The sequence below is a fragment of the Gadus chalcogrammus genome, chromosome 6, assembly GCF_026213295.1.
Source record: "Gadus chalcogrammus isolate NIFS_2021 chromosome 6, NIFS_Gcha_1.0, whole genome shotgun sequence".
NCBI lineage: Eukaryota > Metazoa > Chordata > Actinopteri > Gadiformes > Gadidae > Gadus > Gadus chalcogrammus.
The window spans coordinates 6,734,096-6,750,506 of record NC_079417.1 but is presented as its reverse complement, the minus strand read 5'-3'; the positions used below and the strand labels follow the sequence as shown (position 1 = coordinate 6,750,506).

The 16,411-nt window shown below is 42.6% G+C and overlaps 2 protein-coding genes across 7 annotated transcripts in view; both read right to left on the bottom strand.

The window, feature by feature from the left end:
- bmpr1ba (bone morphogenetic protein receptor, type IBa) overlaps positions 1-12,203 on the bottom strand; it is a 65,194-nt gene extending 52,991 nt beyond the window's left edge. For all 3 annotated transcript variants that reach the window (XM_056591790.1, XM_056591788.1, XM_056591789.1), the window contains exon 1: positions 12,016-12,203. The gene's annotated coding sequence lies outside the window, so the exon portion shown is untranslated. The remainder of the gene's footprint in view (positions 1-12,015) is intronic.
- Positions 12,204-13,184: 981 nt separating this feature from the next.
- The window catches only part of pdlim5a (PDZ and LIM domain 5a), a 57,281-nt gene continuing 54,054 nt past the window's right edge, over positions 13,185-16,411 (bottom strand). For all 4 annotated transcript variants that reach the window (XM_056591837.1, XM_056591834.1, XM_056591835.1 and 1 more), the window contains 3 exons: positions 14,468-14,588; positions 14,227-14,342; positions 13,185-14,121 (listed from right to left, as the gene is read on the bottom strand). In XM_056591837.1, coding sequence (XP_056447812.1) covers positions 14,032-14,121; positions 14,227-14,342; positions 14,468-14,588 — 327 coding nt within the window. In that variant the 3' untranslated portion in view covers positions 13,185-14,031. The remainder of the gene's footprint in view (positions 14,122-14,226; positions 14,343-14,467; positions 14,589-16,411) is intronic.

Genomic DNA, 16,411 nt, shown 5'->3' with positions numbered 1-16,411 from the left:
GAGGGAGACAGTGGAAGATGTAGTGTAAATCACATTGGAGGAGGCAGTGAAGGAGAGCAGGAAAAAGGGAATCAGCTGAAAGCTTTTACTGGAGTGGCCGCCTATAGGTGTACTTTTAAAAGTGAGTGGTTAACCAAGTGGCTCTTCATCCCACACGTACACACACACACACACACACACACACACACACACACACACACACACACACACACACACACACACACACACACACACACACACACACACACACACACACACACACACACACACTTTGTAAGAGGGGCTCATTTAAATCATCCCTTGAACCCATGCCCTAGTGCCCGCTGTTCTTATTGACTATACTAAGGTGACATTTGCTATCCATTTGTATTCATTGCAAATGTGTAAGTAAAACTATTTATTGTATTTGTCTGAAATGGTGTTGTTTCTACATTTACACTATGTCGACACTAATCAATTAAGAGAAATATGTAAAATAGCTGGAAACAGTTTTCAATAAAAAATAGTGTGGGGGTAAAGGTCACCACTCTTTGACAAGTTTTTGGGTTGCTCCGCCCCAACAGATGTAATCTCACTCCAAACTTGTTTTGAAACTTGGCAGCCCTGCATAAGGAATGACGCTGCACAACAAAATAATATCACAGTAGCTAGCATGAACAGAAACAAAAAACAGCGATAAACGATTTAGTTCCAGTTCCGACGATTTAGCAGGCTAAAATAAACTGCTTCCCAACTGTGTACACATGTGGTTGATCTCTCTGTGTTTGATAAACAACAGGCTGTCAAGAAATATCTGGCTCAACCTGGTTCCCAACAGCACAATTCATCATTTCGAGGACATTCGGAGGACAATAAAAACAATACCAAATTGAGTGTGAACTTGAGTTAAAAGTCAACACCTTAAAAATGTCAACGTAGCATAGCTCAGCACCATTTGCCAACCACAACATGTTGTCTTGGCAACACGTTGTCATACTAACAATTATATAGCTCAGTCAAAACCCCTTCAACATTAACACATCATTTTAACATTGTCAGCGCAGCAACATAACAATCTCAGCTCATCTTTAAACAAACATTTTGTTGACACACGACTTGGCGAACCACTAATTCCGTCTCATTTGCTCTCCATTTTCCCTCTCACACATTCTCAGACAACAAAGGACAGCTCGCTGGGTTGAATATATTTCTCTCTCCGTCTCCCTCTCTCGCCCCTTCTCCTCTCTCTCTCTCGCTCCCTATCCCCCCCTCTCCTCTCTCCCTCTCTCCCTCTCTCCCTCTCTATATCCCCTCTCTCCCTTCTCCTGTATCCCCTCTCTCCCTCTCTCTCTCTCCCATGCCTCGAGACGACCAGAGGCCTTGCAAATGTCTCCAGACGTGAAGGCTCTGTCCACCATCTGACAATGATTAGAACCTGGCCTCACCGTACACTGGATACAAGTAGACTCTGATCACTCCAATTGCTGCTGCACACCGTAATGCGCTGCAAACGTCAACATGCCACCCACATTTCCACAACTCTTTTTTCTCCTTCGCCGATAGTTTTGGAACTAGGAGTGTGAATGCTGCCTACACCGTCAGGCATTGATTATTTAATTTCTCAATAAACCAGTACATTGATTTATGGGATTTGGGTTATTTATGCTTTCGCTCATACAGCCGCAGCCACTGGTGTGTCATACTTACACACATAGGCACACACACACTCACAAACGTTGTGCCTTCGTCCACCGAAACCATCTGATAGCGATTAGCATTAGGCCCTTAGAAACACAACTCTCCTAACTTTCCACTATTGATTTGGTGCCACTGACATAATTTGGTCGTCAACACACAGGAAATACTCCTGCAGGGTCTCTCTCTCTCTCTCTCTCTCTCTCTCTCTCTCTCTCTCTCTCTCTCTCTCTCTCTCTCTCTCTCTCTCTCTCTCTCTCTCTCTCTCTCTCTCTCTCTCTCTCTCTCTCTCTCTCTCCTCTCTCTCTCTCTCTCTCTCTCTCTCTCTCTCTCTCTCTCTCTCTCTCTCTCTCTCTCTCTCTCACAAACACACACACACACAGCAAACTCCAGGCTGTGCTGGAACAGACCGGTCACGGCTGTGTGCATCGCTGATTAGCTAGAACCTCTGGTCCACGGGCGATGCCGGCAGACGCCCGCTGTTCTCTATTACCACTTCCTGTGGCCCTCCTGAGAGTCCCCGTGTTGAAGTGGGGTTTCCTCATTAGCCTATCTGGACGTATATCTACACACGGGCCCCTTCAGCAACTGCCGTTTGCCTTTTATATTCAGAGTATCTCTGCCCGCCATTAGCCAAGAGTTTGACCGAATGGATACAACTTTTTAAACAAAAAGGATAAGGAAGTCGAGCGAAGACAACAACAACAATATTTCTAATGGAAGTATTAAAAAGTGAATGTGTTTGTCTGTGTTTGGGGAGCGGGTGAGGTTGACTGCTTGTGTTTGTGTGTTTGTGTTTGTGTGGCTATGTTCAATGTGGTTCAAAGTTATTTGTTCCAATTACTTAGACTACTTAAGACAGCCACATGTGCCACAACCTGCTTTAGATTGCTAGAAAGATTATTCTCTCGCACACACACAAACAAACACACACACACACACACACACACAAACACACACGCAAGCATGCAAGAACACACACAGACATGCACACACACACATCAAGAATGGAAAACATTACTTTTACAGTTGCTATTAATTCTATTTAATAGGACACGCTTGTTCACACAGAAGAAAACAAGATTTGGTCTGGGCTTAAGTTCAACCCTTTCATAGGGTTCAGATGGGGAAACTCAGAAGAGTCGTACATTCAATTTGTCCGAATTAGCTACGGGACTGTTGTCTCTTTGTTAGGGAAATGGAATGTTAACTCCTAGCCCTGGAGGAAAACGCTTCAGGTTATGCAGGAGGTCCGCCTTGGTGAACTATGTTACAACTCTGCTAGCTGAGATATACTGTACATGGGCACTTTGAGTAAGAGGGATGAGTAATATTCCTCTAAATATCATCTATTGCCGCCCTTGCCAGTAAACGCTGACTAGAAATGAACTGAAGCAACGCTCAAGCCAGTAGACATATTTTCTCCCATCAGGCCTCACCACTAAATGCCATGAAATGAGCTAAATAACTCTGCATTCCACTCCATTAAATATTCTCAAATAGAGTAAAAAAGCACCTTTCTGTGTCCTGCTGCCAGTGAGGGAGTGGTAGGGTGACAGGCAGGGCGTTTTTATATACAGGAAGCTGCATCGACAGGGTTCAGGGGCTTTTGCTCGTAAAAACCCCACTCCCAGCACATCGTACTGGATATAAAACTGTGTCGTCTGTTATGTGTGTGTGTGTGTGTGTGTGTGTGTGTGTGTGTGTGTGTGTGTGTGTGTGTGTGTGTGTGTGTGTGTGTGTGTGTGTGTGTGTGTGTGTGTGTGTGTGTGTGTGTTGCTGGATGGGTGGGTGGGTGTTGGGTGTGCAAAGAAGCAGCCATTATGGGTATATGGTGTAGCCTTTGTGGCGCTACGTGCTAAATTGCTTTAACGGCGTCTAAACGCTGGATTCTAAGGTCTTCCATTGTTCCAATAAGATGTAATGAATTAAGATGCAAAATGGATAAGCATTTGAAAAAGTAAATGTTTGGGCAGCCTGCTTGCTTTGATTGATAGATGGCTCCACCTTGGCCCAATCCACTAGGCTTGCATTGTGCTAGATATGTGAAGATAACCATTAGACCAAATTATATATATAAAGACAAAGCAACATATGGACATCGTCAAAACAGTTGTGTCCGAGTTCTGACCAACTCAACACAAGGGTTAACATGAATCCTAAACATGGTGCTGTTGTTCACAGATCACCGATTGAACAGACCCAGTGTGTGACTTTGATGACGCTTATCTGCCAGCGCTGTGTGGGTGATGGCCATCTGCCTCTCGCTGCCTTCCGATAGCATCTAGCCCATCAAACAGCCACCCTACTCTAGGTATATCTGGCATGATGCGATACACTAATGCACCCCTGTGAGATGTGCATGGCTTCATCCATCTCTCGCCTGAATCCACCTCCGTGTCTGTCCTCCTTCCCTAGACCCTTCCATCTCAGTGCATTGAGCTGTACGGGGGGGGGGGGGGGGGGAGAGATGTCTTATCTTGTCCTTGTCATTACTACTTGCTTAACAATGCGAACATCAATTAATGCAGGATTAACAGTCCAAGTCAACCTGGCCTTGACGCAATAACCCACACTGCTTAAACCCCATCCTCTCATTCCTCAATGGTTCTTTTTTTCAATAGCTCTGTTCCGTTTCTCTCTCCCTCTCTCAATACTCACTGTCAGTTACAATTGAATAAATCCAGATCCTTGTCTTCACCCCCCTCCATTAACCCATATCAATATTCCTGGCGCTAAGACGGCGTCCATTAAAGAAAACAGAGGAAGCAGGATAGATCAGAGTTAAAACCCACGGGCCGCTGGGTATAATACACTACCTGCTCTCATTACAGAGGCAACGAGGTCCGAGACCTGATCAAGCACAGTAATTGTCCTGCAAACTCGATGCGTACGAACCCACTGGACGTGTGTGTGAAGAAACAGACCCCGCGAGAGATTCAATTTGATAGCTCAAATCAGATTGAGGTATTGCAGGGGGAGTCGGGATTCGATTTGACACGTGATTTAATTCCTCTGAAATAATGACTTTGGGAGAACACGTCGCGGAGCTCCTCCTGTATGTCTGGGCCCCTCTGAGAGGCTGGCCCCTGGGCAGGAAATGTGAGCGTACTGTATGCAGGCGATTCTACGGGGGCCGCCTGGCTAGCTCTCTATATAGGTCAAGGAAGGAGCCATTTCTTCTTTTCTTAAAAAACCACAGCCAAAATGTTTCTAGAGTGCTGAATTAGGTGATTGAATTGACGTTGTGTTTTGCCACGATAAAATGTCATTTATTTTATTTACACTGCTGGATGTGAGAGAGGAAGATGAAGATGGCACTTTAAATAGATCTACATATGGTGCATATGGAGTGGTGAAGAATAAGGATGGGGCTTTATGTGTGTAGGTATGTGTGTGTGGTGGGGTAGGAGAGAGAGAGAGAGAGAGAGAGAGAGAGAGAGAGAGAGAGAGAGAGAGAGAGAGAGAGATAGGAGAGATGAGAGAGAGACATAGGAGAGATGAGAGAGAGAGAGAGAGAGAGAGAGAGAGAGAGAGAGAGAGAGAGAGGAATGTAAGAGTGGGAGAGCATAGGTGAGGAGAACACAGAAGGGTCTCTGAGTTTGATTACACACATTCAGCCCCCTCCCGCCCACCAGCCCCCTTTCGGCTCCCTCTCTCTCTTTCTCAGATACATCTGCACAACTCATGACTCAAAGAGACATTCATCCGTCATGTGTGTGAGAGTGTGTGTGTGTGTGTGTGTGTGTGTGTGTGTGTGTGTGTGTGTGTGTGTGTGTGTGTGTGTGTGTGTGTGTGTGTGTGTGTGTGTGTGTGTGTGTGTGTGTGTGTGTGTGTGTGTGTGTGTGTGTGTGTGTTTCTTTAATAATAAATGCACGGACGCAGACGACAGGGAAAGGGTGAGAAAGCTAGAAGGAAAGTACTTTGGCAGACTGTCCGTAACAGAGCTCTCTGTTCCGATAGGATCCCCACAGTCACTCCTTCTCTCTCTTCTGTCACTCCATCTGTCCATCTGTCTTTTGCGTGCGGGGCCTCCTTTATAAAGCAAACACAGGGGTTCCTTCGATCACTCATCAGGACCTTTGACCCCGCAGACCTTCTCGGCAATTTTGGAAACGGCGGGACCACAGCTTGAACCAATTTTGCTCTCTGCGTCCCGCCTCTGTCCTCTTTCTCTCTCTCTCTCCGTCCGTAAGCATTTAACTTCATGCATATATCCCTCCCTATCTCAACGACAGTCCACTTGCAGATGATGGCGACTGAGTTTGAGCTTGTCATAGAAGTACATCTGCCATTTTTGCACCGCCTCGTTTTCCTTTCGAACTGTAAACGTAAGAGAACTCAACCCAACCTGCCAGTTTTCAGATTGGGAAACGACTCCCAACAAGCCTGCTGGTTAGGTTATAGAGCATGGATATAATGGAGACCATCCGTGGTGATGTGTTGAAAGCTTCTCTCACTCCCCGGGGACACAAGTGGTTCTCTTGCCATGATGAGAATGGCACCTCAAAGGAAGCCCAGCGAAGGGGGGGGGGGGGTAGAAAATAGGGGGGCACAGGAAGATTGGGTGGTCAGGAGAGGTTCAAAATTGCCCCAAAGTGTATCCAGATGACAATATTCCTCTCTGCCATTCCATCCCGCCTTCCCTCGCCCCTTCCCCCTCGAGTCGCTCCATCATTTCTCAGTCGGAGTGAACTCATGCCCCATTGGATATTTGGGTAAGAAGGAGCCAAAGCGAATAGGGAGCCTGCCCGACTAGTGTGGCTAAGAATAACAAATGATGTTGGTATAGTCCAAAAATGAAAGAAGCCTGTTGAGCTTGAATCAGAGTTTTACGAGTGAAGGCTTTCCATGTTTCTCATATTAGTGCATTTTGTGTTATTATTGGTATGGTAGTCAATCATTCATTTAGTAAGGTAAAATAATGAAAAATTGCTGCTTATTCGCTTCAGAAATTAGATGTACAGTTGTGTTTGTCTTGGGTGCCCCTCATACAAAGCAAGCAACACTATTCACTAGTTCATTCGCCTTCACTTTACTAAATGAATAATCAAAAATGGATTATAGGCTGAAACTGTAAGCTAGAGCACTAATAAGGTTCTCAGGGGATCTGGCCAGAATTCTGACACAAAGTATATAGGCCTACTACCATGAAAATTAAAAAAGTACAAAGTAAATAAGGATTTTATAATAAAATTAAATGGATTATGGATGGTTATATCTCTCTCTGCAGGACAATTTAAATGTCACACATTCTGAGGGATAGCTAAAGACTGTTATTACTGTTAAACCTAGCTAAATATTGCTACTGGATAGCTTCTCTACTTTGTGATCGCAATCTTGATCTTCAGCAATTACAGTAGAAGGAACGTCATTATACACTCTAGCAAGCCCCGCCCACCTGTGGCTTCTGTCCTATCACTGTTCTGGTTCAGCCCCTTTGTCCTCCCTTTAATATAGAAGTGTGTGACGCATCGACCCCAACCATAAGTATGGTACAGGAGTCATGCAGGTAGACAGTAACAACCAAGGGGAGTGGTTGAACTTTGCGACCTGAGTAAATTAGAGAGTAGTAAGGAAGGGCGGCAAGATCATTGACTTTTTAAGAAACATTCTAAAGACAAGATGAAAACACAATAGCTGTGAATCTGGGTTTGAACGAAAAAAGAACATAAAGGGAATGCATTTGTTCCAAAGTACTTGTTTGGGAAGGGCGTGTTTTCAGCATATATTATCACTAACATATTTTCCAAACTGTAGCATGGAGAGGTTTGGCATGCTTGCTCAAGGATCTCTGACTCTGGACATTGAAATACTCTTACCACTACTAGACTATGTCCCCGGCCTCTATGATACCACTGTGTCAGTGCAGAGATGCACATTCTTTCCTTCACTGCAGTGCATATAATGTTCTAATTAACCAAACCCACCAAAAAACACATAGCCTGCAGGCTGAAGCCTGCTGAACACTATTTCTGCATCAGCATCTTCCTTCATCAGTCATCTGAGAGCTGAATCCAACTGGCAAATTACCTTCCAGATCCTTATCTGGAGCGCACAGAAGATCCAACGCCCGTTTGTCGTTAATAAAACATGTTTGTTTTTCTACGGCAAGGGATTATGTTATTTTAAACACATGAGTGAGTTAGGAAATGAGGAATGAAAATCATTTAGATCGATGCTTGCTAGCAATTTGAAGTTCCTTTGGGTGTCTGTGTCTCTTATTCAAACCTCAGGGCTGATGGTATTATTTTGATCATACCGGATATAATATTCATGGTGAATTGAGGCCTTGAGCTTGTTTTTCATGCAAGTGTTCATTTAATTAATTGGGAGATCTTCTAAATCCATCCCATTAGAGGCCATCGCATAATCTTCAAAATATTGCAGTAATGGTGCAGAATGATTCAATAATAACAATATTTTCGACCAAATGCAATAAGTAAATCCCATTAATGTATTACATTTTATAAAGTCTATATTTATTACAGATCTGAATGCTGGACACTGTCCAGTGACGATGGTTATCCTTGAAAACTACTTTAAAAAAAACTAACTACTTTATTGTGTACATACGTTTACAATTGATCCAGGGACACAGAAAGTGTCGCGTCCACATTGGTAGAAAATACACTTTCTTCTAATACTACTAGCTACAAAATACTTAATTTACAATTTGACAAGGTTCATTTATGAGGTCACACATACACCCATTACCACACCCAAACACACACAGACACCATACACACGTGTGACTTGATAAACAGGAAAAAGAGCCAGAGAGATATGAGTGTGCGTAAAGTCTGGTGTCAAGCTTTTAAGCTATCCCAGCTTCAGAGTCAGCGAAGACAACTCGAAAAGACTGGATGGCAGCCATATGTTTAAAGACAGTATATCATCAAGGCTCACCAATGACTCACAAAGGAGGACAGATTTAAAGCATACTAGAAAAGGAAAAAAATGCATATCATATTCATAGGGGGCTGGATAGTGTATTACCAAGGCTGATTTATTTCTAGATGAAATGTTCTGGTTTTGATCCCCAAAATCTACAGTCTACCTGTAGGCATTCTTGAGCAAGATGCCTAAAAATGACCTTCCTGCTGCTTAATGACTGAAAACGTCATTAGGAAGGAATTTTCAAGCCTGGATCATGGAAGTGTCAGCTATATTAGTAAATATTAATAATAATCTCTAATTAACCCATCAGATCCGACTCTTGACCAACCAATGAAATTGACCAACCATTGGAATAAAATTTCAAACCCAACACATTTGAAAAGACCATCCATTGTTTTTCCTGTGTAGTTAAAACATTCAATTACTCTAAACCCGACTGCACACGGCTCAACATACAGAGTAAAGCTTTGTTTGGGTGCATTCTCAACCACTCATTGTCTGAGGGTCGCCCCAATGACTGTGTATTAATAGCCGTTTAAACCTGTCACTCAAAAGAAATCCCCCAGATTTTGAATAAAGTGGGATGGATTTCATGCAGAAAAAGGAGGCTCCATCAATCTATCTGACACCATAATGAGAAAGGGAGAAAGAGATCTAAAAGCAAAGGTTCAGCCCTCGGGCATGGCGCTGTATCTCTTTCTGGATTGTATCTCTTTAATTGGCTCACTGTAGGAAATTGACTGTTGGAAAACTGTACAACACACAGAAAAAAAAGTGATTTGGGCTTAAAAGTTCCCAATGGTTTGAATGTCTTAAAAGTTGTAAACACATGTATATCACTGTGACTGTGACAAATAAACCTTTGAGTCTTTCAATACATTGAATGTCTTGAAATTGATTTTTGTCCTTGAAATAAAAAATATGAAAAGTATAAGAAACAAAATACCCTGATTTTCGGGAGCATGTGACATTTGATATAGACAGTGTACATTTCCACTACCTGAACATAGTAGGCCTGATTAACGTAGTAATAGTTAACAGAGTTGTTTTTCTTGGACAATAGTTCTGTGTTCAGTTCCTACAACGGGGTCGTAGAAATGTTCCAGTAGTCACATAAATCAACACAGGGGGTCTGATAATGTTAAGGGCATCAAGTTCTTTCAAACACACGCGTGCACACACACACGCACACGCAAAGACACACACACACACAGTCATATTTCCCCTTACCCAAAGACTGGTAATTGAATACTGTGGTCAGATTATCAGGTGTGTGTGACGTCTTAAAAAGCAAAACAGGATAGAAGGGCGGGTCTTCAGAGTTATATGATTCCATCAGTCAGGAGCTTATTGGCCATTGTGGGAGGATCGCGACCCAACTGCGTTCCGATTGGTAGGAATGTGATTTCCTTCCCGCTCAAACTTGCTGACTTTAGGACAAGGAAGGTCTGGAGTTTCGATTGTGTGACCAAAGTCATGTTCAACGAAAGAATGGCAACATAAATTACTAAATTAATTCAGTTGTTACGTGTAATAACATCATTAAAAACTCAAAACTCCAGCCAATTACAAAAATGGACACATGAAGGAGCACCGAAAAAATAGAACTATAAAAGGAATACTCAGGAGAAGCAAACACAGACACACACACACACACACACACACACACACACACACACACACACACACACACACACACACACACACACACACACACACACACACACACACACACACACACACACACACAAACGCACGCACTTCACTCATTCACATTGGAGAGTGTATTCCTGGGGGGGCAGAGGTGATGTTGTCCGTCCCTGAACACCACAGATGAGGTGAGGTAAGATTTGAATCTCATGAATTGTATGCCATCTGGATCGCTCCAAAAACACACACACGTTCACATAAGCAGCCACACTGACATTTAAGTTTACAGGCGGGCATTATGTACACTCACATATATAACCAGCACATTTATGAAAAAGCACACACACACACAATAACACAGATAAGGACACAGATACAAAAAAACACAAACAGACACACACACACGCACACACACACACACTCAGATATACTCTTGTCATAACCTAACTTGACAAACACCTGGACCTAGTTACTGGACACAGAGGGGGAGTTGAAAATTTCTGTGTGTGGTTTGTGTGTGTGTGTGTGTGTGTGTGTGTGTGTGTGTGTGTGTGTGTGTGTGTGTGTGTGTGTGTGTGTGTGTGTGTGTGTGTGTGTGTGTGTGTGTGTGTGTGTGTGTGTGTGTGTGTGTGTGCGTTAGTGGGGTAAACTATAGCTGTTGTTAGGGTTAGTCTCTGCTGGAGGCTATAGTGAGGTTGATTTAAATTCCTTTTCGTCCCCTTTCAGTCACTGAGTCAGACTGTTCACTTCAGCTAGACTAAATAATCAGGCGAAGTCATTGCTACCATTTATCCACATCTTATCATGTGTCTTGTATCGGACTCCCTCAGTAGACGGCCTAGAAAAGGGAGGCTATTTTGTTTCACACCTTGGATCCAGGTCCAAGGCATACTGGCTCCTCTCTCATTGGAAAAACTATGTTTTTAAGCATGCAAGCACACTCTCTATTGGATATCAACATTAAGATGGATACTTAAAGTTAAAGGACAAAGCAAACAACCCTTAAAAATACCTTTAGATATATTGATTGTTAATACAATTTGATGTTTTCCTTTTAACTATTACAGTCAGCAGCAACAGTTGCTGAAAAATCTAAAGCCATGGATATTGAAAGAAGTAGTTGTGTTGGCAGTGGTCCCAAAATATGCACTCCATCAATTTAACTCAAACTTAATACAATACGTAACATTATTATATTCTGGAAATAATAATATGAGCTAAATATTGCCAATAGTCACATTACATAGGCCTATGCAGACTCACAAAGAATTAAGCTGACTTTACAATTATGATGCCAATCATTTGTAGGAAAATCGCGAAATGATCATGAAACATAATAAATGGATATATTTAGTCAATACATCATGGCTAAATATTTGTTCAGAACTTATTTTAACTAGATTCAGATGCTATTCTTGAAATATGCATTTGTTTGTTTTGCTTTACAATTGTGAAAAAAAACAAAAAACTTATATCGACCTGACCCTTGCCTGCTAATGCTAGAAATTGTAATTCATCCCAACGAGCAAGACAGAGCATCTTCAGAATAAAGCTGACCGCAGTACCCAGGACCAAATATGGAAACAACTCTTCATCTTAGTTACTTCAACATGCCAATGAATATAACAGTTATCATACTGACATGTGATGTTTACATTCCCGCAAAACACAAAGTAGGCTATTGGAAGATATAGCTTTCACCTACCTATACTCGTTAAGGTAAGCCATCTCATAACAAGCGTTATGATGGCAAAGGAACAGGAGACGCATTAGCGAATAAAAACAACTCACCTTAAGTTCAGTCGCCGTACAGCCTCTTTCCTCTTTCTTCTTCTTCCGTACAGCTTCTTCCAGCCTGGTACAGCCAGCACAGAGTGGGTTGTTGGCTTTTTCAAACAGCAGCGTATTTGCTGTACACACGGTCGCACTCCCGTCTAATACTTTTCCTTCTTTCTCTCACCCTCTCGCTCTCTCACACTCTTAACTTCACTTGAAGAAAATACTCAACATCTTCCAGAAAGTTGCAGCAGTAATTCAACCGCAGCACCAGCTACAGGCTGTAAATGGTAGTGCAGGCGCCGAGGATAATATTGCTTTCCCAAAGACCCCCCATGCTTGGCTATTTCAAACCTGGTGTGAAGTCCGCAGATTGAAAGGGTGAAAATCCTTTCCTAAACACATCCAAGAACGATTTAGTCTTAAAAGTCTTTAAGTTTGACAAACTTTCTACCCTTGTGTAAGAGGAAACTAACCTCAATCCACCTCAACTAATCAATTTGTTATGAGCAGGAATGAACACATAAGAAGATTTCAGTGCAACTAAGAAAATGTTTATAGATATGGTCATTGGGGACTAAGAAAAAGCATAGGACAAAAACAGCGGACCATGAGAGAGCTGTGACCCAATGTGCGTGTGTTTGTGTGTGTGTTTGTGTTTGTGTGTGTGTGTGTGTGTGTGTGTGTGTGTGTGTGTGTGTGTGTGTGTGTGTGTGTGTGTGTGTGTGTGTGTGTGTGTGTGTGTGTGTGTGTGTGTGTGTGCGGGTGTGTTTGTGTGTGCGTAGACATGTTGTGTAGACCAAATGGAGACTCTAAATTCCCTTAAGGTGAGAGTGGGTGTGTGTGACCCAGCAATAGACATCCCATGGGTTCATCCCCCTCCCTTCACCACTGTTTCAATGGCCTGTTGAGTTCCCAATGTGATGCTATGATTACATTGGCAAGTAGCATGGTTGGTCCTTTTGCAGATCTTTGACGCAAACCGTTCAATTAAATTTGTCCTTTTTTTGAAAATGTAAAATATTGCTCACCATTTATTTGTCAAACAAACCATATGCAATTATTTATATTTTTACAGAATGTCACACAATATGTAAGGTATATAGAAACATCAAGAGCCTACTTATAAAAAACACAGAAAAAAAATCTTGGGAACCAAACAAGACAGGAAATGAAAGCCTCCGTGGTGTAAAAGTAGAGTTCTTTATTTCAAGACAACAGTGCATGAGCTTTGTGGTGCTGGATATGTAGAAGTAGTTTCTGTTATCTTTTTTCTCTTTAAATAAAACAAGTGCTCTCTCTTGGCACAATATCCCTATGAAAGTAATATGGAAAAATAAAAGAGTGCAGAAAATCTAAGAAATTAAAAATACATCCTGTTGTATCTTAACAAATTGTCTGGCAACATGAGTAATTTATCATCGATATACAAAGAAGAAAACACACACGAAAGGCGTAAAATCCTAACGAAAAGGCGTAAAATCCAGCAGTTAAAAATCATATATTTTAGGAAAAGAATCAGAGACAATACTTGTTGTTGATACTTGAAAGGAAATATCGTAAAACAACATATAAAACATACACAGTTAACTGCACGAAGGGTAAAGTCTCCATCTCTATTTTGCCATTAACCTCCTGCAGAGTACAGGATTTTCCCTTCCAACTCCATCAATGTCACTCTTTCTCCTTTCCATTCTTCTCCATAAGCCACTGAACATTAAATTCTGAAGGATAGGACTCAAAATTTGACCACATTCTCTGGCTTTCATATAACTTCAAAATTCCTATTGAATCTATCTGGTACAGCATCCCATCTTACTACTAGTGTGATTGTTGCAGTCTCAGTTTGACTGCAGATAAATAAAAGCCTGCAGATACATTTTAATAAGACGTAGGTCACACGCCTGATTTGGGTGGCCCTCATTAGACGGTACCTAAAACAGCTATGGTGGTCTTCGGGTGGGCTAAATTGACCTGGTGTGTTCATGTTTAACAGTTTGTGTGTGTTGAACGGATCATGCTGTTGACTGTTCATATCTTCAGTGTGTGAGCATGTTTCTTGCAGAGAGGCTTGTCTTTCTTGGAGAAGAACGTTTGTCCTTCTAAGGTGGTACAGCACACCTAAACAAACAAACAAATAAACAAACAAACAAACACCATTACACAATGGTTGGACGGACGAGCTGTACACTGGTCTATAAAGTCATCTGGGATTGTGTGACCTACAGCGCAGACGAAGCAGGTATCATGCCAGGTATATCCCAGGGCATCCAGGAACTTGTCCCCAGCCTCGATAGGGAACTCGCAGCCGTGACAACCAGTTCCAAACAAAGTATAGAAATCTATACAGAAAGGCATTAGGTAGAAGATAACAGAGAAGATGAATAAAAAAGTATAAAAGAACACAATAACCACATTTATTTATTTGGTAAACAGATCTTAATATTGCCACATTAACGACGCCCACCTCGTTCACAGTAGGGTTCTCCATCCTCCAGGTGAAAGGTGTTGTTTCTGATTGGCTGCTGACATGAAGCACACTGGAAGCAGTGGACATGCCATGTCTGTTTCAGGGCGTTGATCACTTCCTGGTGGGAACACAAAGACGGATTACTGGAGGAAACTGTTTGTCCTTTTCTGATACTAAAGTCTGGTTCATTCATTGTGTGTGTGCGTGTGTGTGTGTGTGTGTGTGTGTGTGTGTGTGTGTGTTGTGTGTGTGTGTGTGTGTGTGTGTGTGTGTGTGTGTGTGTGTGTGTGTGTGTGCGTGCGTGCGTGCGTGCGTGCGTGCGTGCGTGCGTGCGTGCGTGTGTGTGTGTGTAAATGGTATTTAAATCCACTTCATTGATTCAGGAGTCAAAAAGAAGAACATCGGCTAACTAATATTAATCGAATTTCTGGTAAAGAATGTACATTCAAACCAACTCATCATAAGCTGAATCTTAATGAATAATTTAGAGGGCAGATACAGACTGGATGCACTGCTGTCCAACAGCACCTGCCTATAACTGCTCTTACACAATCGTTTTTTCTCATGCACCATCGGGTAACCTATGTGTGCCTCAGTCACTCTAACCCGAATGTGTTTCCATATTGCTGTCATCCACATGACCAGGATTACGCACAGAAAATCAAAGACGTGACCGCATTCCCACCCTTTAATTGTGAGAACAAGGAAAGGAGGACAGGGGGATCTATGGAAGGTCTGGTGGGGCCAGCGGAGAGACGATGGGATTAGGGTCCCGGGAGTGCGAAAAACGGTTAATGAGAGGGTCTAAGCCAGCTTGGGATGTGTGAGAAATGGAGGGTTGAAAGGGATAGAGGCCAAAGAGGTAAGAGCATGTGAGGGGATAAACGTCATGAACCGTTATGAGCAATAGCCCATGAGCTGGGCTTCCTGGCATTCTGGGGTTAAATCACACCTGCTACGCGCTATACACCGCGGCTAACCTATGCTTACATTTCTAGCATTCCTTTGTGCGCTACAACTTTGGTTCCCCACACCCGCTTGGTTTGTACTACACGTATTGTGTACAAGACAATGCACATCCAAATTAAAATACACAAAATGTATTGCAGTAGAAACTCTTAACTGCAACAGAACAGGATTACAAATATGTCTTACATAGGCATGTGTAGCACATAGGCCTATTTTGTACAGCACTAATAGGAGTATAATGCTGTATTGTAGTTACCTTTCCGATCACTAATCAAAGGCTAACTTAAGGGAGTGTGCCTTTTCTAAAGGCCACGATGTGAAAGATGAGAGTCCATTCATTTCCAGTAGATGTCCTTACAGGCAGTGTTTGGTCAAGCCTGGCCATCACTCACCAGTCCTAACTCTAACTTTAACAGCTTGGTTAACCACTAGCATAACTAGGGCTTGTTGAAGGCCAGTGCTAGTCTGCGAGGAGGAAAATGTGTTCTCGTCTATCAGCTTCCTGTCTGTAAAAGTCACAACAACAAGGATATTGAAACACAAGCATTCACACCTACGCCTACTAAGAGTACCTCAGATAAAACTATAATCACGGAAAGAAAAAACGAACGGACCGACTTAGCAGGTATAACGAGAAAACAGACTGTTGGAATTGGCACCTTTATTTACACAAGACTAAAATAGACCTGGAGACGGAAATAGTGGGGAGAGTGTGCCGTAAAGACCGGACATGTGTGGAAGGCCTGAACTGGGGGCTTAGCAGTCCTGCTTCACCCTTGACCCCCCCGAAACAACAGGTGCTGGAGTTTTACACAGTGAAGGCTTAGCTGAAGCAAAACAATGCCGGTTCTTACAATCACTTAGAAAAATCATTAAACATGAGGAAAATAATCCAGAAGGGTAGCCATAACATTCATGTCCCAGACGCCCTCTTTACTCTAGCCATAACACGCAAGAAAGAAAATATTTTCA